This window comes from Pocillopora verrucosa, chromosome 14 (genome assembly GCF_036669915.1).
Source record: "Pocillopora verrucosa isolate sample1 chromosome 14, ASM3666991v2, whole genome shotgun sequence".
In the NCBI taxonomy this organism is placed as follows: Eukaryota; Metazoa; Cnidaria; class Anthozoa; order Scleractinia; family Pocilloporidae; genus Pocillopora; species Pocillopora verrucosa.
The window spans coordinates 5,415,400-5,438,667 of record NC_089325.1 but is presented as its reverse complement, the minus strand read 5'-3'; the positions used below and the strand labels follow the sequence as shown (position 1 = coordinate 5,438,667).

The 23,268-nt window shown below is 37.8% G+C and overlaps 1 protein-coding gene across 3 annotated transcripts in view; it reads left to right on the top strand.

Moving 5' to 3' along the window:
* Positions 1–4,619: 4,619 nt before the first annotated feature.
* LOC131775947 (uncharacterized) overlaps positions 4,620–23,268 on the top strand; it is a 20,071-nt gene continuing 1,422 nt past the window's right edge. Inside the window, exons 1-4 of one of the 3 annotated variants that reach the window (XM_066160926.1) lie at positions 4,620–4,859; positions 16,685–17,071; positions 17,788–17,880; positions 18,454–23,082. In XM_066160926.1, coding sequence (XP_066017023.1) covers positions 4,808–4,859; positions 16,685–17,071; positions 17,788–17,880; positions 18,454–18,644 — 723 coding nt within the window. In that variant the 5' untranslated portion in view covers positions 4,620–4,807 and the 3' untranslated portion in view covers positions 18,645–23,082. Of the gene's footprint in view, positions 4,860–7,452; positions 7,691–11,312; positions 11,783–16,684; positions 17,072–17,787; positions 17,881–18,453; positions 23,083–23,268 lie in introns of those variants that run through there. The other 2 variants (XM_066160928.1, XM_066160927.1) reach the window with 2 other exon arrangements.

The following is a 23,268-nucleotide window of genomic DNA, read 5'->3' as shown; positions in this document are numbered from 1 at the left end:
CCTATTTCATATCTATTTTATATCTTTTTTTTTTAATATTTTTTCCCTATTTTTTGTGTATTTTTTCTCTATTTTTCCAGAATATTTTAAAGCTATTTTTTAACTATTTTAACCTATTATTTTGAAACAAAAAATAGTAAAAAAAATAGTTTGGTTAGCAAGTCATATCTACTGTATAGATAGCTTTAAAATAGCTTTAAAATAGAGGAAATGTGTATGCGATTTGATGATAAAATAGGATTAAAATAGCATTAATGAAACAGCTGTAAAAGAAAATAGACATAGAACAGGGATAAAATGGAGAAAAATACACAAAAAATAGGGATAAAGGAGGAAAAAAAGTTGAAAAAAATAGGAATCAAATACCTATAAAATAGGTCTAGCAGACATAAAATAGACATAAAGCAAGGATAAAATAGGAAAAAACTTGAAAAAATAGGATATAAATACACTTAAAATAGGTTTAAAATAGAGCCTCATGTATATGCAATTACTAGGAAAAATGTAATTCCTAAGAATAAGAGGTGTGAATTTTCATGGTTAATTTGAAATGGGAATTCCTAAGAATTCCCAACTGTAATAACACTGGTTCTAGAAACCTAGAGATTCTCAGAAATTCCAAGTTAATAGCCAACAGGACTTTGAATTTCTAGGAATTCCCAGGAATTCCAACTCAGAGCACCAATGACTTTCCCTATAAGGTTGTAAATTTAAAAACTTGCTAGAAATTCCTTGGAATTTTTAGGAATTTCTAGGAATTTTAAGAATTACTGGGAGTTTAAAGCAAAAATTGAGGCAACTAACATGAAATAAATACTGAAAATTTAAAAATCCTAACTAAAAATTCAAGTATTCAATGAAATTTACTTACATGCTTAACTCAGGTTTACATGTAAAATATTTTTGATTGTATATCAACATCAACAAGTAGTAATATTAGGATAGAATTTGATTTCTTTTTCTTTTCTTGAAAACTTCCTAAGAATTATCCTCAATTACAACTACTCATAAAAGATATTCCTAATCAATCATTTAATTTGGTTTGACACAAATTGGGAATAAAATCTCTTGATACTTTTCCATAAAATACAATACCTTGAATTATATTTGCTGCAATAAATACTATCAGTCAAAAAATAGTCTTTAAATGAATCATTTAATTTTGGGTGATGATACAAATGTATTTAACCTTTTTGCTCCCAGAGTCAAGCATTGACTTGATTTTATGTGGTTGTAACTTCTTTGGAAAAAGCTCTTGTGTGTGAACACTCAAATGTACGCTGTCAAGCAGCACTTTCATGTTTTACTGTTGGTTTTTATGGATTCTGCTCATTGAAATTCAAAGATTTCTTCTCAATTTTGACTTAACACTCTTGAGAGTGAAGGGGTTAATTACAGTTAAATAAAAATGATTTTTTTAATTAAAATCTTATTGTAAACTGTAACAATAAATTAGAATGAAGTTATCCTAAACTGCAGACTTAGCTGCTGTTTGTCTTTTTTTCCTAGGATCGCAGCTTTTTCTGTTGGCCTCGAAGGAGGTTGTCCACAAGAAGCCTTTCCATTTTGTATCTGTATTCCATGGCATAAAAAAATAAATGAGCTCAGACAAGGTCTTAGACGGCTATAAGGAAAAGGGCATTCACTGGAATCCTAATTTAACAAAGTGCACTGGGATTGGGAAATCTCTGCTATATCGAATTATTTTTATATTGGAGTTAGGATAGATTTTACTAAAAAAGGGCTGAACACATTATTTTGTTTTTATCAAGGAGGGCTTCTTTATGTAATCAGGTTTGGTTAATCACAGTTTGTATTATGAATTTAGAATGTTCCAAAACGTGACTAATTAAAGGTAATCTCGAAAACTTACTGATAGATTTATTTCATTGTAAAGTGTAAACTTAAGTAACGGCGGCATGCAAGTGACCGTTTCGATTCTCAGAACTATTCGAGTTTCAGTTGCGCCGAGCGTTAGGTAAGCTTAATTCAAGCCGTTATATCTATTCTTTGGTAGGATTTTGATCACGTAACGAATATCGCAATTTTTACTCACCACAAACTTTCAAAATCGTAGCTTTATAAATGGCCCCTCGACTCTTGTTCGTACCAGTCGATATCTCAACTGTTGTCCCATCTTATAACTTCACGGCGCCAACGACTTTCTTTTCACTTACGCTTCACGCTGTTCTCGTTTTCCCATTGAACCACAATAAAACCCATCTTTAGAAATGTTACATTGAGCAAAACAGTCGAGAAAAGAAATAAGATGACGCACGAGCGATTAACCTTTGAAAAGTACATTCAAAGATGAGCGCGTAATGGAGTCTTCTTTGTTTCCGATTGCGGAAATGATCACGTGGATCTCGTGGGAATTGTCATTGGGTAGCAAGGAGAATCCACTGGCTTGCCCGATTGCAGTTTTAGGAGTAGCGCACAACTTCATACTGATTTCTCTGCCCGCTCGTCCCTTGGATCCATGTTCTGACGATGATATAAATAACGATGTGGACTCACTCTATGTCGAAATAATCGACAAGAATCGATCGTATTACAAATGCACGATTTGTGGCCGGAAGTTGTCGAGGAAACAAAGACTCAAAACCGACTCTGAGCAAGCTTGGTTGCTGTGCTGATCGATTTGTTGATCAGTTTCAGTTAAACATGACCCAAGCGACGATTCGGGCAATAAAATGTGGAGATTCGATGCTAAAGGCAAGCCTTCGCGTTCAATTCTTTGACAAAGAAAGAAACTTAAACGGAAACTTGAAAGCTACAACAGCGCAGATGAAAAACATCGGTCTGACGTTTTCAATTTTGAACCCGTCTTTATCTCGTTAACACAGTAACTGTGACTTTTGAATTCCAGTGTATGTAGTGAAGATATGATTGGTGCTAGTACCAAACAGCTGCCTTAAAATTATATTTTGTAATAAAGAACAACAATACATTGTTAGTTAAGCTTGAATTCACGAAAAAAATAGGAAAAAAATATGACTGGTTAGTACACTACACGTCTAGTTGCTGTTTTAAATATTGTGGGTCTGGGATACTTTGGAGAAAATAGGATTGAAATAGGCTATTTAATACATATTTTGCAACGGAATGGAATCCACCTCAAAAAATAGAAATAAAATAGTCTATTTTAAACCTATTTTGTAATTACACAACATTTTCTTTGATAAAATAGGATTGTGATGGCCTATTTTTTTTCATATTTTCCAAAGGAAATGGCCATAGCATGTCCTATCAGCAGAAAATATATATGAAACAGACTATTTTATCACTATTTTACTGATGTAGGAAATTAAAAAAGGATCAAAATAGTTTGTTTTGCTGGTTATTTTTACACTTGTTTAGAGAAAATAAAAAATAAAATACACCACGTTGTTCAATCTTGCTTAAAAATAGGTTTAAAATAGAAGTAAAACACAATTAAAATAGTGGCTCTATTTTCCCCATCAGGTAAAATAGGAATAAAATATAAGTCTGAGAGAATAAAATAGAATAAAAATAGATGTGATAGCATTAAAATAGACATAAAATATAAATAAAATAGGATTGTTTTTGCAAGGGAATGTACATTGTTTTTAAGTTAAAAGAGCAACAAAAGAAAGCAGAAAATCATTATGAAAAGTGTTTTTTCCCTTTTTTTTCAGACGAATTTTCCAATGATACACTTCCAAAACTATTAATAAGAAAATGCTGCTTATTCATTTGGTACCAGAATAGGTCTTTTAAAAGTATATTTGAAGTCATCTTTCTAGGATTTGTCCTGTTTAACAGCCATTTACTAAAGACAAAAGTAAACTGCACAACACAGCCTTGTGATTTCAAGGCAGCTCCTCTTACATTTTGGTCAATTTCGAACTACAACCTTTATTGACAACCCTACATTAAACAAAAATTCCACAAGTAAGTCAGCAACCCCTCTCCCACCCCCTAAAACTCATGGCAAATTTAGCATAACAAAAGGTAACTAAACAGGTTTACAACAAGAAAACGCAGCTATCTTTCATGCATAAGGTTTCATTATTATTCATACCACTCGGTGAAAGGAAAAAATTAATAACACTTAATTTTAGTCCCGCGCGTTATCGTCGTGGGGATGAATGAGCCACGCGCTCGAGTGTTTTTGTACAAAATTTGTGCAAAACATGCCCTGACATCCGTTCCGTGTTTTAGGATTTGGGTCATTTTCCGCCGTTCCGTGTTTTAGGATCTGGGGTCATTTTCCGCCGTTCCGTGTCTTAGGATTTGGGGTCATTTTCCGCCACTCCGCCACTCCGCCACTCCGCCACTCCGCCACTCCGCCACTCCGCCATTCCGCCATTCCACCGTTCCAGCTTTTAGGGTTGCCCCTTTGGAAGGGCATCAGTGCAAAGTGGGGAATTAACCGTCCCAAAACTCCGCAGAATCACTCGAGACAACACAGAAAAACGAAGGTGAGTGAACTTTATTTAACTGACTGTCATTAAGCGGATTTTGGGGATGAAATGTTACGATTTGCGGAATTCATGAAACATTTCTCGGGATCACGTGCATCTTGCCGAGATCGACCGTTGCAGATGACAAACAAATGTTAGAGAGCATATCAAATAACTGACGTCACGCGGCCTCAAACCCACACGGTCGTCTGTCTGTGATTTAACAGTGATCTCTTCACCCAAATTTCTGAATCGTAAAGATAAGCTTGCTGTTGGCTGTGTGCAGTTTCGAATAGTTTTGCTTAGTTTCTGATGAAGGAACGACTAAGCTTGAATACCCAAGGATATACAAAGCAAAGCAGCATTTGTTTATCTTAACGATGAAAGCAATTATACTGTCGACCTCTTACTTAGTGATTCAGTGCCTCAGAGGTAAGTTTAACATGATTTGTGTTTGTTGTGTTGAGAATCCGAACGTTATTGAAAATATACTCCACCTTATGTTATACTTTGGAATAACCGAGCATTTTGGTGGTGAACATTATTATGAGGAAAATGAAAAACAAAAAAACCCACAGTTGATTGCGGAGCGAGAGATTCAATATTCATCAAAAAACCTAGTTAAACTGCAATTTAAAATGTCCTCTCTTAGACACAAACGAACTAGTGAAGGTGAAGGTACCTTTTTCGCTTTGAATACGACGCCGGTTTACAAGAAAACTAGATATGAAAATTAAATGGCTTTAGCGAAGAAATCCGAAAGCGAATGTCGCTTTATGCAGAAACAAACACCCCTTCTATTATTGTTGTATATTTTCGGCCGAAAGTTTCTATCGTAGTACACCATAAAAGGGCGATAGAAATGTTTTCGAATTACTCTATAAGCACCAAAACAAACTCTAGATTCAATACACGGTCAATGCTTTCGATTTCGTTTGCATTAGTTCCAAGAAAGTGCTATCGTTAACAATTGATATACCTGGAGCGAATGGATCATCGCAAACGAATATAATGAGGTTCGGATTCTTAGAAAATTTTGAGTATCGTATAAATGCTTCTGATATAACCGTACCTCTTTTCTTATTATAACACGATATCATTTGAAAACGTGCTTTATCTGTTGCCCGAAAAAAAGATGCATTATACGTTCAGATGAACCACCTTTGAATAACATCTGCAAGACGCATTACGGAGCAAGGTTCCGTTAAAAGCATAAATGCGTCTTTTGCCAATCTGTCTTTAAATAGACGCCTTATGCGTCCAAATGAACTACTTGTGTAGTGCGTAGAAGCATAAAATATTTGCAAATACTATTATTTGCCCAAGTTCTTTTAGAGGAATAATACGTGTTAAAAACAGCCCTCGATCCATAGGAAAATGGAAAGGGATAAGTGCGAAATTTTATCAATATTTCTATGAAGTAACGCTTGACTGACTCCCGATTTCTTAGAAATGAAGAGGTTCAGTTCAAGGTGAACTGAAGCTATATTTCGCATCTTTTAGATGCCTTGCTTTGCTATAAGATAAGAAAATTGTATCAAGTTGGAAGGCCAACTTTCTGTCGTTAAGCCAGGAAATTTGCAGCGAACATGGACTAGTCGACATAACTTTCTTCGTTTATTGAATTTTGTACTCGAATTTCACTTTCACTTAGTTGGTAAACGGATGTTCAGACATGTTCAGTCTTGAAACTTATCTCTTGGCAAACATGATCGCCAATGGAGCAGAAATGAGTCGGTAGAAAGGACAGCAACCATGTTTCGAGAAAAAAATAAAACGACTCGAAAGACAGTCAACCATTCGATCCGGTTATGTTGGTATACCTTCTAAGCCATGGTTACGAAAAGATTTATATTTGTTCTCAGGGGGCTCTCGTATTTTCTTAGAATTGTGACGGAAATCATTGGTCATGCCTTTGAATCAGTCAACTGAAGGAGTGTTTTACATTGTTTTGCTGTTTGATATTTGCATTGGCTTCAGTTCAAAGTTTGGTAAAGTGAAAGTAACACAGTGTCTTGCAGCAAAGCCACTCAATGAAAGGAATTCACAGCCTACAGCTGAAACCATTTTCTTTTTGCAGTGTTCCAGTTAAATGGCAACATGACTTAACGCACAAAAATCTGTAACAAGCAGGTCAACTGTGTATGGAGAAGTAGTTCTGATTTCACTTTTCGGCCTGAGTGAATCGGGAAAGTTTTTTAAATAACTTAACTATATTAGTTTCCTAACAAGGCAGTGATCACGGTTCATCTTTTAACAGAGAAACTTCCTCAAGGATTTTTTCTTGCCGATCGATGCACATGACCCGCATGTGTTTTGCTGGTATCAATAATATTGGGCAATATAATATTATAGCCGTTTATTTCTGAAAAACTCAGGTATAAGCACACTTAAATCCCAGTAAAAAAATTCTTGAAAATTCAAAATAAAAAAATGGCATCAAATCGAAATTGATTTCTCAAGGGCCACACTTCAACAATGCATCATCAAACAGATAAGTCGTTAGCTTAGTTTTAATCAATTCTACTGGTTATAATTGTCTAATATAGCTTCAGCCCATGCAGCCACCGAGTATGTCCCATTCTATACTCATACGTTTTATGCCACAAGGTCAGTCAAGGTCAGCTGTTTAGGATCTTTTCTCATGACCAGAACTCTTGTATCTCACTTACTCCTAGCTCGGTGCAAATCCACTCAGAGCCTTAGAATAATGTCTCGATAGTGTTGATTTCGTCATGTCCATGTGCTATTCAAGGGATCTCACGTTATTTACTAATTATCATTAAAAATATTGATCAGGATCATTTTTATGTTAAGCAACTGTTGTAATATCAGAGCACAACTATATGCAAGTATTGGTCCTAAAGAAACAGCCTTCATGAGTAATTGATTGATTGACAAGCGGTTGATGCATCAGATTCTGGACTCGACGACAGGCTTTAGAACTGAAACGACTCCTTGAGCCATTTTAAGCCCATCTGCTTACTCATGCATATCACATGATTTCTCGGAATTGTGAGAAGCTTTGAGTCTCATGCTATACATTATTCATTGAAAAGTCATTTCCTCATCCATATTTCTAAGTTATAGAGATAGCTTATTGTTGGCTGTATGCATTTTCGAATCTTTTTGCTCAGTTCCTGAAGAGGGAACGACTAAGCTTGAATACCCAAGGATATACAAAGCGCAACAGCATTTGTTTATCTTGACGATGAATGCTTTTATACTTCCGATCCTATACGTAGTGATTCACTGCCACACAGGTAAGTTTAACATGTATTTGCCGTTGTTGTGTCGAGAATTCGAATGTCTTTGAAAATATTATCTGCTTTGAGTTATACTTTGGAATAACCGAGCATTTTGGCGAACATTTTTATAAGGAAACTGAAAAACAAAAAAACCCACAGTTTTCGATATACTTAAGTTGATTGCGGAGCGGAAGACTCAATATTCCTAAAAAATCTGGTTAGGCTGCATTTTACAATGCCCCCTCTTAGACACAAAAGATATGAATTGCACGTAAATGACGGAAAACTGCGGTTGACTGAAAGTGCTAATTTAGTCAATTTATATGTGTAAGTTGTTGTGAGGCGGAACTAGTGAGAGCGAAAGTAGCAACACAGCACCTTTCTCGCAAACCAGATGTGTAAATTAAATGGAAATTAGCGAAGATCCGTAAGCAATTGTCGCTTCATGCAGAAACAAACACCCCTTCTATTATTGTTTTATATTTTCGGCCGAAAGTTTCTATCATAGTACACCGTGGTTCTTCATGAACCAAAACGAATTCTAGCTTCAGAACACAGTCAATACTTTTAATTTCGTATGCATGAGTTCCAAGAAAGTGCCATCGTAAACAATTGATGTACTTGGGGCGAATGGATCACCACAAACGAATATAATGAGGTTCGGATTCTCAAAAAATTTTGAGTGTCGTATAAATGCTGCTGATACAACCGTGCATCTATTGTTATTATAACACGATATCATTTGAAAACGTGCTTTATCTATTGCCCGACAAAAAGATGCATTATACGTTCAGATGAACGGGAACAGGATCTCCGCCTGGGTAGCTTTTAGTCACGTGCTAGGCAACGTATAATCAATAACAAGATAGAATTTAATTTCAGGCCTATTTATCAATTTTGTGATGTATAACTTGGCTAAACTTCAGAATACCCCGCAACTTTGGTCCGCCTCACTTACATGTGTCGGGAGGCTTTGAAGATCGAGGCATAACACAATAGACGCTATTCTTATTCAATGACATGTAAATGAGTTGCGGGGTATTCTGAAGTTGCTCCGAGCGCTTCGCAGTAAGTGATATTTTCAATGAATCTTCGGATTGTTTTCAAGTTCAAGGATTGTAAATTACAATTTTATGAAAAACGAAGGTTGTTCTGTTATTTCAGTGTGAATCCTTGCATGCCTGCCAGTCGCTAGCGCCGCTTGTTGAAACTAAAACGAAAAAAAAAACTATTTTAAGATTTTCATTGGCTTCTTTTTCACCCCACAACTATTCTTAGCAACAAAGGTCGCCATTTCCTTTGTTTATTACTCGCCAAAAACTATCAAATGCACTCAAAAGCCCAAAATCGAAAAAAAGTTTACAGGAATCGACCAATCGAGCGAGCAAGCGAGCGAGTGCTATTCCCCACATCGTATCTACAACTCGCTCTTGCGCATGCGCACAATTCACGAGTTAAAAACGGCCATCGATCCATAACAAAATGGAAATGGATGAGTGCGAAATTTTATCAACATTTCTAAGTAGCAATGCTTGAATGACTCCCGATTTCCTAGAAATGAAGAGATTAAGTTTAGGTGAATTAAATTATATTTCGTATCTGTTGGATACCCTGTTTGGTTCTAAGATAAGAAAATTATGTCAATTTTGAAAGCCACCTTTCTGTTGTAAAACCAGTAAATTTGTCGCGAACATGGAGCAGCCGACATAACTTTCTTCGTTTGCTGAATTTTGTACCCAAAGGTCACTTTCACCTGGTATAAACGGATGTTCATACAATATTTCCATACAGCAAAATGCTTCATATCTGTTTGTCAAAACTAGATATTCATTTGTCCGAACAGAAATGTTTTGATTCAAACGTTTAAGCCACAACACGCAATTTAAAATAAATGTAGCGGAAGAGCACTTAATTCGTAATCTGACATCTCACGACAAGCTTATTGCAAGGTTAGCAGCGGCACTAGTCTATGTAGAACGACAACTCGAAACTCCGCTTTCAAAATCTCGAGAACCCAGCTTTCGCAAGAGTTTGCGAATGCTCTTACTCTCCTCAGTTGCTCAAAGAATTATAAAAAACCACTATTTGTTAATAAATTTTCAGCCTTTTTCTCGGATTGTAGTCCTTTGAATCTCCACTCCTTTAAGGATTCCCTGAAGTAGTTGGAGGCCTAAGTCAGAGGCTAAATTCACCTCGGGAGATCTCATTCAGTGGACATTCTGCCCTCTGATTGGCATTTTCTCGTGTAAGCTAAGTTCAGCTAAAGCCATGTTGCTTGAAATATTATCTGCCGGCCTAATACCTGATAAGTTTGCCTATATTCACGTTACCTATCTACCAGATAACATGTTGCAGTAAAGGAAAGTGAAAGGATTAATCACGCGCGAATGCAGGAAGATGACGCTTAGAATTCCTTTTCTTATCTTTTGTTATCTATGACTCTATGGAGCAGATATAAGTGGGCAGAAAGGAAAGCAACCATGTTTCGAGGAAAGGAAAAACGACTTTAGGCGGTTTTTCTCGTTTACATTTTCTTAGAGGGTCAGTCAACCATTCGAGCGGGTTACTTGGTACACCCTCTTAGCCATGTTGACGCAAAGGTTTATGGGTTCATATTTTTCTTAGAATTGTGACGGAAATCGTTAATCATGACTTTGAATCAGTCAACTGAAGCAGTGTTTTGCTGTTCGACATTTGCACTGGGTCAAGTTCAAAATTCGGTGAAGTGAAAGAAAGACACTGGCAGCAAAACCTCCTCATAAAAGGAAGTTACAGCCTCCAAGCTACCACCATTTTCCTTTTACAGTGTTGCAGTGAAATGAGAAAATGACTGAACACACAAAAATCTGTAACGAGCAGGTCAACTGGGTTAGGAGATGTAGTTCTGGTTTCATTTTCCGAGCTGAATTGAATAAACAAAGTTTTCTATGTTGCTTTACTGTACCAGTTTCCTAATAATGAAATGATCAAGGTTCATCCTTCAAACGTGAAAGCTATTTCTCAAGGATAATGAATAAACTTTTCCCCTTTTTTTCTGAGGGAATCCAAGCCGTGTCTTCGACACGAGCAAGAGTCAATGTTTTCTGACAAGGAAGTGAAAAGGGACTTATGAGTTTCAATGACGCTGGGTCTACTTTTTTATGAAATATGTTTTCTTAAATATTGGGAATCCACTACGCATGATATCGGTAAGTTTCACTCAAAAATGACTCAGGATAAGGCCTTGTGGTTGTCTATTTTTTTCGTTTTGCTCATCTTACAAAGACTATTTAATAACTGGCCATAACATACTACTTACATTGACTAGCACTGTGTCGTGCAGATAGCAGACACTCCGTAAAAAAGAACTTCTAGAGGTCAAGTCCTGAAAATACTCTTTCCCCATCAACATGATTTATAAAGATACAGCTTCCTTCAGAAACACTTGTTAGGCTACCTTGATGGTAACCGCTGAAAGTAAAAATAAATGCAAAATTTTCTCTTGCCGATGCACATGACCCACACTTTTTCACTGATGTCAATTTTATTAGTACAATAGAATATATTTGTTCATGAGCAACGAGTCGCAGAACTTAGTAAAGATTTCTTGAAAATCATAATTAAAAAATCACATAAAATCGACATACATTTCTCAAGCACCACACTCAGCAGTAGCCTTCTGTGGGGCTGTTAAATACCAATCTATAGACCTCAAACAGATGAAAATTGTAACTGAATACAAATCAAATGCATCGTTTAACTGATATGTCGTTTACTTAGTTTTAAAAACTGCTACCGCTGATGATCGCTTCCAATCCTATCCGCCATTGGACGAATGCCAACAATATCACGTGATTTCTTAGAAAGAAGGGAAGCTTTGAATTCACCAAATGCCACGCTATGTGTATGGGAAATCATTCATCTTTTCGCACTAAATTTCTGAATCGTAAAGAATAGCTGGTTGTTGGTTGTATGCACGTTTTCGAACCTTTTTGGCCAGTTTCTATAGATATGTACCACTAAGCTTGAAGAACACAGACACATCAAAAGCAGAGCAGCATTTATTTATCTTGACCATGAAAGTATTTCCACCTTCGATCCTTTATGTGGTTGTTCTGTGCCTCACAGGTAAGTTTGACTTGGGTTTGTCGTTAATGTTGAAGAAGTTTTTGAAAATGTTATCTTCCTCACCTTCACGTTGCTTTTAGAATATTGTTTCGAGGAAAGTGAAAAAACGCACAAGCCGATGTTGTTGACTGTGAAGCGAGTGGACCAATATCTTCAAAGAAGCTCGTTGTAGTTAATTTTACAATGCCCCCTCTTAGACACAAAAGATGATACAAACTGAAGGCAAATGTCAGGAAACTGTAGTAAAAGTAGAATGCGGTAACTTGGTCAAAATATATGTAAGTTGCCGTGAGGTGGAAGTAGCGAAAGTGAAAGTAACAACAAGGCACCTTTTCCGCTTTGAAATGTGTTAGTAATGCGATCGCGGTTCACCAGATGAACCCAGGTGGTGTGCGTGCTCCAATTGCCTTGCATTGTGGTAGCTTAACTTTCAATATGGCGGTGAAAGCGGCAGAAATCGGGAGATTTTGCCTGAACATTCTGTAAAAGTTAGGCCGTTCCTTTTTCCTTTCACCACAGGTAAATGTAATTAATGCATTCTGAATGTGTAAAAGTATTTTTGTACGTATTTGTTGCTCGTTCTACGGTTCTCAAGGACAAACGCAATCACTATTATTGTCACAGAAGAATAACAGGAGTCGCGCAGGCCCGTAAACACTTTTTAACTTTCGAAGGAACGACAACAGACAGTGAATCCACATTACATTCCACGTTTGTTTACGCTTCGTTCGCTGCCACCAGAGGTGTTCACTCGATCGCGACAGGATGCAAATGACGAGATCTTCGTCACGCTTCAAGACGTCGGTGATGACAAAGATTACAAAAAGGCCTTCGAGAAACTAACCGCTCATTTCTCTCCGCAAGTCAATATAACGTACGAAGTATAGAACTTCCGGCAAGCCGAGCTGAAGGATGGAGAAACTCTCGACAGTTTCCACACACGTCTGAGGGCCTCTTCATATGAGCCCGGTTTTCGAGATCTCGCCTTATCTCTAAATCCTTTGTAAAATTTTCGATGTGTTCATATGAGAGGGCGGCCTGGCTCGGTTACCGAGATCTCGGTTTTTCCAACCGGGATCTCGGTAAGTGGGCTGGAAAATTTTGCCAGATGAACACTTCATCCTGGTTACCTGGATGAATTCTTTGCAATAGCGCATGCGTTAAATGGTAGATGACGTTGTAGCGCAGTTTCATCACGCAATAAGGCGGCCCGAATGGCATCGTTTTGCTTTGTCTGATGAATTTTCCACATCATTAGCAACCCGTTTAACTGCAGTGATACAGCTAAAAGGGTTGCCAAAGCCATGATAGGTGCAAAAGTAATAATTCGGTTGCGTTTCGCCATCTTTGGCTTGTTTTTCTAATTTCGCGCCAAAACTCGTCCCCAGGATCTTCGGCCTTTTATCATCTCGGAAACCTGCGGCGATCTCAAAGGAAAACAAGGCCTCCTTAAAAACTGATAGACTATGTTTTACTTGTGGGATAGAACTAGATACTCGAACTTTGTGAAAATGTAACGTGCTCCAGTTTATCGTTTTTAGTTATTAGAGATAAGTTGCATAAGTCAATCTTTAGATATTAATGTATCTAAGTTTATAATCAAGAAGGGAAGAGATGTAGTGTTTTCGAAAATTGTCTATCACACCGTTCGGAATGCCCCCGCGGTCAAAACAGGAGTCTCCTGTAGTCGGATTTTATATGTATGTTGATTAAATATCGTTGCGTTCAGATCAGAAGTTTCAGTGTTTATTTAAGCATAAACACCATAGGTTATTGGACAGTTCTTTGAATAAAGGGGTAAGTTTCTAAAGAAACTGTGGTGCTGCGTCGGTGGGAGAGTATAGCAGGTTATTTAGTGTTAACAACTGGGTTGAAAACGTAAATTAGCCACCGTAAAGGGTAAAAAAGCTGACGTTTCGAGCGTTAGCCCTTCGTCAAAGCGATTAGATAGATATCTAATCGCTCTGACGAAGGGCTAACGCTCGAAACGTCAGCTTTTTTACCCTTTACGGTGGCTAATTTACGTTTTCAACCCAGTTGTTAACACTAAATAACCTGCTAGTTCTTTGAATAGTCCAATATTAATGTGCAGCCAGCTAATTTGCATAAGTAAGTCACGCCTCTAAGTGGCATGAGTTGTTCGTTAAAAATTCTGGGACATCTGATAATGGCTACAAAAAGGTTAATAAAGCTCCCCTCGACTAAAATGGGAAAAACCGCAACTTCCGATCATTACATTTCTAATCATTTTCCAGATACAACACTACTTTGTTCACACATTATCCACAAACAAGAGTCCGGAGAAATACCTGAAAGAAACTTAACGGGTCTAATTCGCACTAACCTAAGGGTAGCCTACGTGTAGCCGAGCTACTCTTTTCTCAGTCGAAAGAACTGCAGCAAGAAAAAACTAACTTTAATTTAATAGCTTCGCAGCACCGTTATTAAAGAGACCGAAAGTTCGTAATTGAACCATTTGATTTGTTTTAAATTGGATGAATCAAAGCTATCAAGAAACCTTCGGTACTTTATATTTGTTATCTTGTGATCCACTGCGTTACAGATAAGCCAAAAAGTTCTTCGAGAAGGAGTTAATGAGCTTTTGAACATGATTTAATGTCGGCCAATTAACAATCCTACCTCGGTATCCAAAACGATCTTCGGTCAGAAACCTGAAGAACAGAAGAAGAATGTTTCATCTTAAGTATTTTTGAAACCACTTTTTATCAATAGGCAGTTCTAAAGTCTTACGTTAAGTGCTGGAACGATACTTAAGATTGATGATGTCTTTTTCTTGACGAAATGTGACAATAAATGCGAACTTCGGCGCATCAATGTATGTCACACTTCAGAGGAATTGCGAAGCGGAAGTCGACCGTTAAGAAATGAAACTGATAGAATAATATGCGGAGGAAAGATGATCACTCAGGACAGTTGAAGGCATGGCGCGCCTTTCCAGACAATATTCAAACTATTTTAATGTGGAATTAATTATTTATATTTCTGTGCCAAATTTTCTATTTTAACTTTACAGGTGCAACTAAACAGTGTGTGGCAAACTGATGACTCTGCCCTTCGAGATTTCAAGACAATTGTTATGAACTGTACTAAAACTGTTCTTACTAGGTGTTTGGGAATTTTTTAGGCCTGTTAGATTATCTTGAAATCCTTGTGCGAGTCTTGTGAGCCTTGGTTTGTCATGTGCCGCAAGTAAAGTTCCATGGGGCCAGTGCTTAACTCCTGTTTTCTTAGCATGAAGCGGCTAGGAGTAGCCCGATCCGGAGTCGAGTGCACTAACCATGAGGCCACCGCATGTGCCGCAAAACCACACATTATTTTTACCATTTGAGAGTAGTGTCCTTGACCGTTATAATAGGGCTTATACTCGTACGATAATCGTTATCGCTTGTCGTGTTTGGGTTTGTCCTTCACCTTGCTTTGAATCCTCAACGGGGAGTTTTGTTTATGGTTTGGTTCTCTTTTGTTCTCGAAGATAGTAGAAGAAAGACAGTCTCAAAAAGTAAAATAAAGTTCCTGAAGAGATTCCTAGGGCCTCCCGCTTTCTTGAGTTGCTCAAGCTAATTAGCCCCAACCGTCCAACACGATACATTTTAAAAGAGGTTATTGTTCATCGTGGTGGTAAGTAATGATAAACTGTTCAATCGTTTGCCTCATGGTGTAGTCACTTGAGATGTCGATCGCGACGTTCCGACTGCTAGTCTTCATCAGGCGTTACCATTTGTATCACGGCGATCTAATGCGATTGGTGGATTTCGATTGCCATTGTTGGGGTGAGTGCTGGTTTTCCGAGAGGTCTGACTACGAGTTGTTCCCTCGGCGGTCTGGTTTCGTACCGGTCTCCCGTTGAGTTTATTGATCGTTGGTATCCACGCTCCAAGAATTTCGATTTTGTCATCCCTGTTGGTGTTATCAAGGTGAAGTCTTTACTGGATAACTTCCTTGACTCTTCTGGTGTACCAGTGTGAGTCTCAAACTTAACTTCCAAAGCGGGTGGTGGCCGGTCTTGTTGGCGTGCTCAGAAAGGGCGGAGGTCCTGGGAAAACTAGACAGCATTGAAGCCTCGAGCTCTCTGCTCGTAACTTGCCATCACGCGAAAAACAAAGCGTACTTTTGTCAAAAAAGCTTCCATAATTGTCGTAAAATCGTAAAGACGGAGTCAACAATTTACCACACACTGTGTTACAGGAACTGTAAAGTGTAATTTGTTTATTACAGACGCAAGTTAGCTTCTTCGAAATAATCAAGGGGCACATCTTTTGCGTTTAAATTCTGAATACCGATTAAGAGTGTACCAAAGGACTCTACAAAGTTGTAAAGGCCAATTTTGTTGCTTTCTCTTGAAGATTCACCGGCCACTTTGTTTTTGAATCTGGTAGGAAAGTGAATCACGGTAATGTGATCAGGTGCTACATGCTAATTAGAATGTGACTGAAACTACTCGGAAGCGAAAAAAAAAATCAATATAAAAATAAAAACGCATATAAACAAAAGAGAACAAAAAAAATAGGCTTAACATTTATATATATAAATGATAGGAACATAGATTAAAAAATATAAAAGCCAAATACAAAACACAGAAAGGAAATCGAAAGTATGGCTCACGAATATAAATAATGCATCATTAAACAATTAGTTCATACGTCAGCGTGCGTTAATCGAGATATGAAGCACGCGGGAAGTTTTTACTGGGAACGGAGGGGGGGGGTCAGTCGGGGCCAACAGAGTTTAAAGGGGGGACTATAGGAAATTGACTGCCAATGAGGGGGGATAATTAAAATAATAGAGGTAAATTTTATCGTGACACAACCAAACTCCGCCGATCCCCCTTCCCTCTCCCATCCACGTTCAATAATGACTTTTGCCTTATCATGTCTTTTCCAGTATCCGTTCATGCCAAAGTTTATCCAAGTATGATCTCTGCTCCAGACAAGTCCATAAAAGCCTTCATTGGTGACATTGTGTCATTAAGGTGGCACTACGATTCAGGAGATCTAAAGAATGATCTCTTCGAGGTGGTGTTTGGTATTTCGGAGAGTCCTGGGTTCCTGAAAACAAAGTTGATAGTTGTCAACTCGAGTGGTTTTGCCTCAACAAGATCCTCATACAAGTCCTCCGTGGGTTGGGCAGGGAATTTGACATCCTCCATCGCAGTGTTTGAACTTTACAATGTAAAACCTGAAGATGGCAAGAAGTATGGACTAGTGGTAGAATACGGACTTCGGTATACCCCGTTGACCGACTCGGTCCAGCTTCAAGTTGAGTCCAGACGTAAGTAGCATCGTTCAAGACAGCACAGAGAATATTTGTTCTAACTCAAAATTGTATTTCATGTTACCGTGATTATGGTTCATTTGTGGGTTATACGACGGGGTCCGCGTTTAACGGGAATGAATGTATGAATGTATCTTCAATAATGGCAACAATTGATAAGGTTAAGGGGCATTGTTTCGTTCAGTCGGGATCATAGTTGTAGTTCCTTGATTGGAAGGGTCCCTGAAATCTCCCAAAAGAGAGGCCGCATTGAATTATCCAGAGAAATCGTTAACAGTAATTGCAAGATCACAACGAATTGTGAGTATAATTCCTTTCACGGTAATTGCAGTTTATTGTTATTTCTTTTGCATACGTACAACTAAAAATTGTCTTGTTACACAAGCTCTGTTGCCTTCGTGAATGGTCAAACACTTCATCTAGTTACTGGAAGATAGATCCAAACAATTCTGTTCCATCTCTGATCTGCCGAGAATTGAGGACACCGCCGCGTAATAGGGGCGGGAGAATATTCTTTTTCGTACTCTTCGGAAAAAGGAAGAAAAAATTGAAGACCACAAGGAAAAGCGCAGCCCAAAAAGAAAACGTGTATAGGATGCAGAGATCTGGAGTCTATCTGTCTGTCAACACCTTTAAATTTCTTTACTCAACCGTTTGTATTTCCGAAGTTTAGAACTACTAGGTATGCAAGTTGATTTCGCATAAATTATTAGACACAGGTCCACCAGAATCCACTACTCCACAGCAAAGAAATGTCACCACAGCTGCGAGAGCTACAAAAACAGGGTCTCCAGATGTGTCGAAAGGTAATGTTCGTATTTTCTTCTTCTTTACTCAACCGTTTGTATTTCCGAAGTTTAGAACTACCAGGTATGCAAGTTGATTTCGCATAAATTATTAGACACAGGTCCAGCAGAAACCACTACTCCACAACAGAGAAATGTCACCACAGCTGCGAGAGCTACAAATACAGGGTCTCCAGATACGTCGAAAGCTAATGTTCGTATTGTGTTGGTTTACCCATCCTAAGTTACAGTACTTTTTCATCAGCGAACCTGTTGGTAAATTACACAAGAGTTGCAGATGAAACTTCGTTTCTTTAATAGCTTTTTATCTTCTTAATAATATATTACCCTCTCTTCAAACCTACCGACCCCTTTTCAGGACCGGTAGCCTGAGAATAGACTGCAAGTGATTTCGCGTATTACAAGTTCAAACATTTCAGTACCATCCAACATGTAAGAATACTTTCATTCCTATTGATTAACCTCCAAACGGACCTTCGTACTCATTTAGCCATCTACCCTTTTACCTTATCTGCTTAGCCAACTACTACAGTTTAATCGACAGAGTTGATGTTATTTTTATTTTTGTTCTAGAGCCCAGTGTTTCAGTGCCAAGAAAACCATCAGAAGAATCCTCCTTTAAATGGGCGGTGGCATGTGGAATCATCGTCTGTGTTGTGATAACACTCACCTTAGGCCTTTACTTTCACCATTATAAGAAGAGTCCTAAACACGACGCATATAATTCTATCTTCACTTCAACCAACAAATTTTGGGTTTATTAAAATTGTTCTTACCTTTTTTAGGAGAATTTGAAGTATAATTTTCTTATAGAGTTTTGGTGGATTTTTTAGTCAATAGTCGAGCTTTGTTTGCAATAGCGCTGCTATAAATAGAGACCTGCTAAGTTTGAGTCGGGATAAATGTTTCAATTATTAAGAAGGGCACGCCTAAAAGGCATCAAGTGCTCACTAAATCAAATGAGATGAAAGAGGCGGAGGAAGGGAGGTAGAGGGTCGAACTTTACATGACAACATCTTGCTTGGCTGAGTTAAGGAACCCCTACCTTGTTCAATCTCAACGCTCAGAGACCAAACTCAAAACTCAAAACCTCAATAATTCCAAGGAGAATTCTATTGATGTAATAAAGTTCTACATTGCTAAGACCTTCCATATCAAAATTTTGCACGTAAACAATGCAGTTCTCCAAGTGAAAATTACAGCGACAGGTTATCGTGATGCAAAATCTAGTTTAGGCTTATCCGTAAGAAGGAATCAGTGCAGTTTGATTTCTTGGAAAAAAATCGTATTTCATCTTAAAGTAAGTCAAAGTAGTGCGAATATACGAAAACAACTTAAGATGTTATGCGGAAACTATTTCTGTAGCCTCAACCCGCTTTACCTATTTTATCGTGATCAGCATGTTTAGAAATTTAGCGGTCACGACCTTCAATAAGCTTGAGCAGTGCTTAGAATAATCGCTATGATAGCTGTTAGCATCAGCAGATATTCAAACCCCAGTCTACACTGTAGCAAATTTACCCATGAAAAAGATGTTTTAGCTGCTCATAAGGCCATCTAATTGCGAAGGACAAACAAAAGGAGGTTGCTTGGGTATGCTGTATAATTTTACTTTTTCAGGATAAATGATCTCGTAAAGAAAAAAATAAACTTTCGCTAACTTGCCAGGTGGCTTTGAAATTGTGTTATCAAAATTTCAAAGCTATGAACAGAAAGTGAATCTTTTGATTCAAAATTGATTTCACTACAGCACCTTCTTAGCTATAGGATTGGTTCGATTCCTGAAAGATCGTTGGCATGCCGGACTAACAAAAAAAGGTTTCAAGTGTTGTGACGAGTGACCTCATAAGGGTTGCTTTAGTATTAATGCATAATTTTACTTTGAATTCGTAGAATCGCTTGATGTGAGTAGAAGCTTTACAGTTTAAAAAACGTTTACTCTAAGCGTGTATAATTAGCTTGATTCCTTCTTTCTTGTGGATTTCCAAAAATGAGAACAAACTCGTTTAACTCAGTTGAAACTGAAATACGGCTCCCTCGAAAGTAGGCAGAAAGCGCGCAAACAATATGATGTCTAACAGCCTAACTGCATTTTTTTCCTTCATGCACGTGGCCAGCACGTGTTTTAAACAGGTGTCAATTAAATAGATGTACTGTTTCTCTGAGAATAGTTTCTTTGATCTAGATGGTGCATCTTTATTCTAGGCTAGGAGTAGGTTGTTACCTATTTCTGAGTGATCAGTATTACATGTAGGCGCTCGCGCTGTCTAATTACGGAGTTTAAGAAACGACGACGGCGACGCCGTGGACAGCGTCGGTTAAAAATGAATCTTCATTTTACCTACGAATCTCGCGGTACTCGAGTTTCTCGTTTCTTTATTTTATGTAGCTTTTCATTGTTTTCTTTCTTCTTTTATGAGCGGTTACCTAGGTTCCGCTAGTATAGAATATGCTGTCCCTCTCGGTCCAGTCTTCAATCAAGGAGGTCTAATCTATCTTTGCTAGAGTGCTACATGACTATTCATGGTCTTAATGGCCTCAACTGTAATGATTATTTTGAATTTAATTGTTATGGTAAAACAAGATCAAACCATCCATTTAAATTAAGACAGCCAATAGCTAGGGTAAATTGTTTTTTTTTTGCACTCATTCTTTGTTAGAATTATTATACAGTAGAACTCTCTTCCCAAAGAGATAGTGCACGAACAGGATTTCAGCATTTTTCGAAGTAAACTTAGAAAGTATCGTAAAATTTTGTACATTTTTTTTTAGCCATTTCTTAATTATTCTTAAATTTTACATTGTATTATATTTATTTTATATAGGGAGCGTGCTCGATGGGGATAACCTCCGACGTTCCTTTTATGTATCCTTACATAATAAAAATATTTGATTTTTTGATAGTATTCGTTATCATAATTGGCTGTTCTTCAAAACCTCGTTGATTGGGTCATTGGAAACCTACCTCGTCGTGACCCTTTGGCGTCTATTTTTTTGGGAAGGAAGCAGGAAACATTCTTGCAGCTTTAGCAGCAGGCTAAAGCGGCTTTGAAAGTAGCTTTACAAGTTTGCTTTGAGCTCTTAATGTGATTATAGTGAAGGTAATCAAACTGGCTTGGGAGACGTTATAATTATTAAACAATCCGAAGATTCGTTGAAAATATCACTTACTGCGAAGCGCTTGTAGTTTACAGATGTTCAAAAGCTTTTTCTGTTATGGCATGAGATTGAGGACAAAATCGATCATTGCGTTTCGTATCGTGTGTTTTTTCTGTGTGAAGCAACAGAAGATGCCGGCGACTGACGAAATTACAAGTTATCACGAAAATCAAATAACACCTAAACAAACAATTTTAGCTAACGATTTTCAGTGAATTTTTAAAGAACAATTTTCTTTTAAGTTTCAAGACAATTTGAAGATTCATAATAAATATTACGTACTAAAATGCGAAAGTTATACACCACAAAATTAATAAATAGGCCTGAAATGAAATTCTATCTTGTTCTTGATTATATGTTGCCTAGCACGTGACTAAAATCTACCCAGGCGGAGATCCAAAATGACGGTGGCAGGCTTGGCGTATTTATATCACTCAAAACTTGTTCCCGTTTGTTTCATTTGATAGAGAGGGAATCGTTAATGTTTTCATTGAGACAGTATTGCCTTGGTTTTCTAATATTTACAATGATAGACAGTAAATTTCACTTTTCACCCACATTTACTTCCAACCTTGTCTTTTGAACCAGAAACAAAAATGATATACGTTTAAAACACATGACATCATCCACCCTTGTCAAATGTACTAGCATGATCATTTCAATTGTAATGCCTTCTTATCCCAACGTTACTTTGTTTCTTTGCTGCGAACACTGAACTACTGCTCGTACTCTAGATATGACAATCAACCGCAAAATTCCCTAAACCAGATAACATTAAACATAATCCAAAAAAATCATGTGTCAATTCACGAGTTCGCTCACAGAGCACTTTGATTTATCTTGGTGTGAAGCGGAAGAGGTATGATTAGTCGAAAATGAATGAAGTGCCTGATCCAGTGAAGCGTATTGGCTAAGATGAGGTATCACTACTGTGGATTAATAGCTTGCGAAAGATTCATCTCAAGCCTTGATGGCTGAAATCTGCATAGCAATGACGAAGTTAATACAACGGACTTCAAAGTAGCTGACTAAGAAAAGCCAGAAGCAGAGTTTAATTTAGGCGATTAACCCCTCCAGGGGTCGGTTGAACGCCTTATTCGACGACGTAAACAACCTTTTCTAGTAATTGTTGGGCGCTCATAGCTAAAGGTCAAATTCTCAGAAAAGCGTCTTGAAATTTCAATAGCTTATGTCCAACGATTGCAAGCTCAACATTTTGAGGCTCAGCAAAATGGCCATTATGGAGATTAATGTTCGACTTTCATCTGAAGTATGTTTTCTAAAGATTTCATCACAAGTCCTCTCTGTCGTGGTAGAACGTACAGTGTCGGAATTTTCTATGCAAGGATTTAATGACTGAACGTATATCTCAAAGGAATTTAATAATGACTTAATCAGTTTTACTCTATGTCGGAAAACGGAAATCTCTGCTACCGTAAACCACTTTATCACATTAATTTTAGTTCAGCTAGTTATAGTTCTTAGGGTTCTAGGATAGTGAGTAGTTTTGCTACTGAGATAGTTTTAAGTTTTGCCCCAAAGTGACCATTCTAATGAGGTTCACTTTCATTTTGCAAATCCCACTCAATGTGATATACATACCTAACACGATATTATTTCTCCCAATATATGTTATGGATGCAGTCTCCAGCCATTTGAGGCTTCCACGGGTAGTGTCTGGCCCTGACAAACTCGTGATTGTTAAAAGCGAAGGTGATGTAACTGTAAACTGGAAGTTTGAGCTGCGACCTACAGAGACATGGAGCAATACTGTAGTCGAAGTGGTTTTCGGTGTCTGGAAGCATCCAGGATTCCTCGAAAAGAAGCTAGTGGCTATCAACAATAGCGGCGCAGAAGTGGTTCGAACCGAAACTACGAGAAAAAGATAAGCTGCCACCTTAACATGTCTCTCCTGCAAACGGCAGGAGAGACATGTCACTCTGCACGATTTGAACAAAGGAGATGTAAACGAATACGGCTTTTAAGTTGAGTTTGACTTGAGGCGAACCCCCTTGACAGACAGTGTTGTGCTTCGTCTTGAAGGTAATTTGGCGATTGTCGTACATTCTGCTTGATCTAACCAAACACGGTTGAAATTCACACATTAAAGGGAACTATTTACCTTCTATACCTTTCAACAATGATCTACGTTCCTCCTTAAAATTGAACATCAAGGTGCTCAAGGGGGTCTAGTTTATGAAAATAATAGCCAACTTAAAGGAAGAGTAG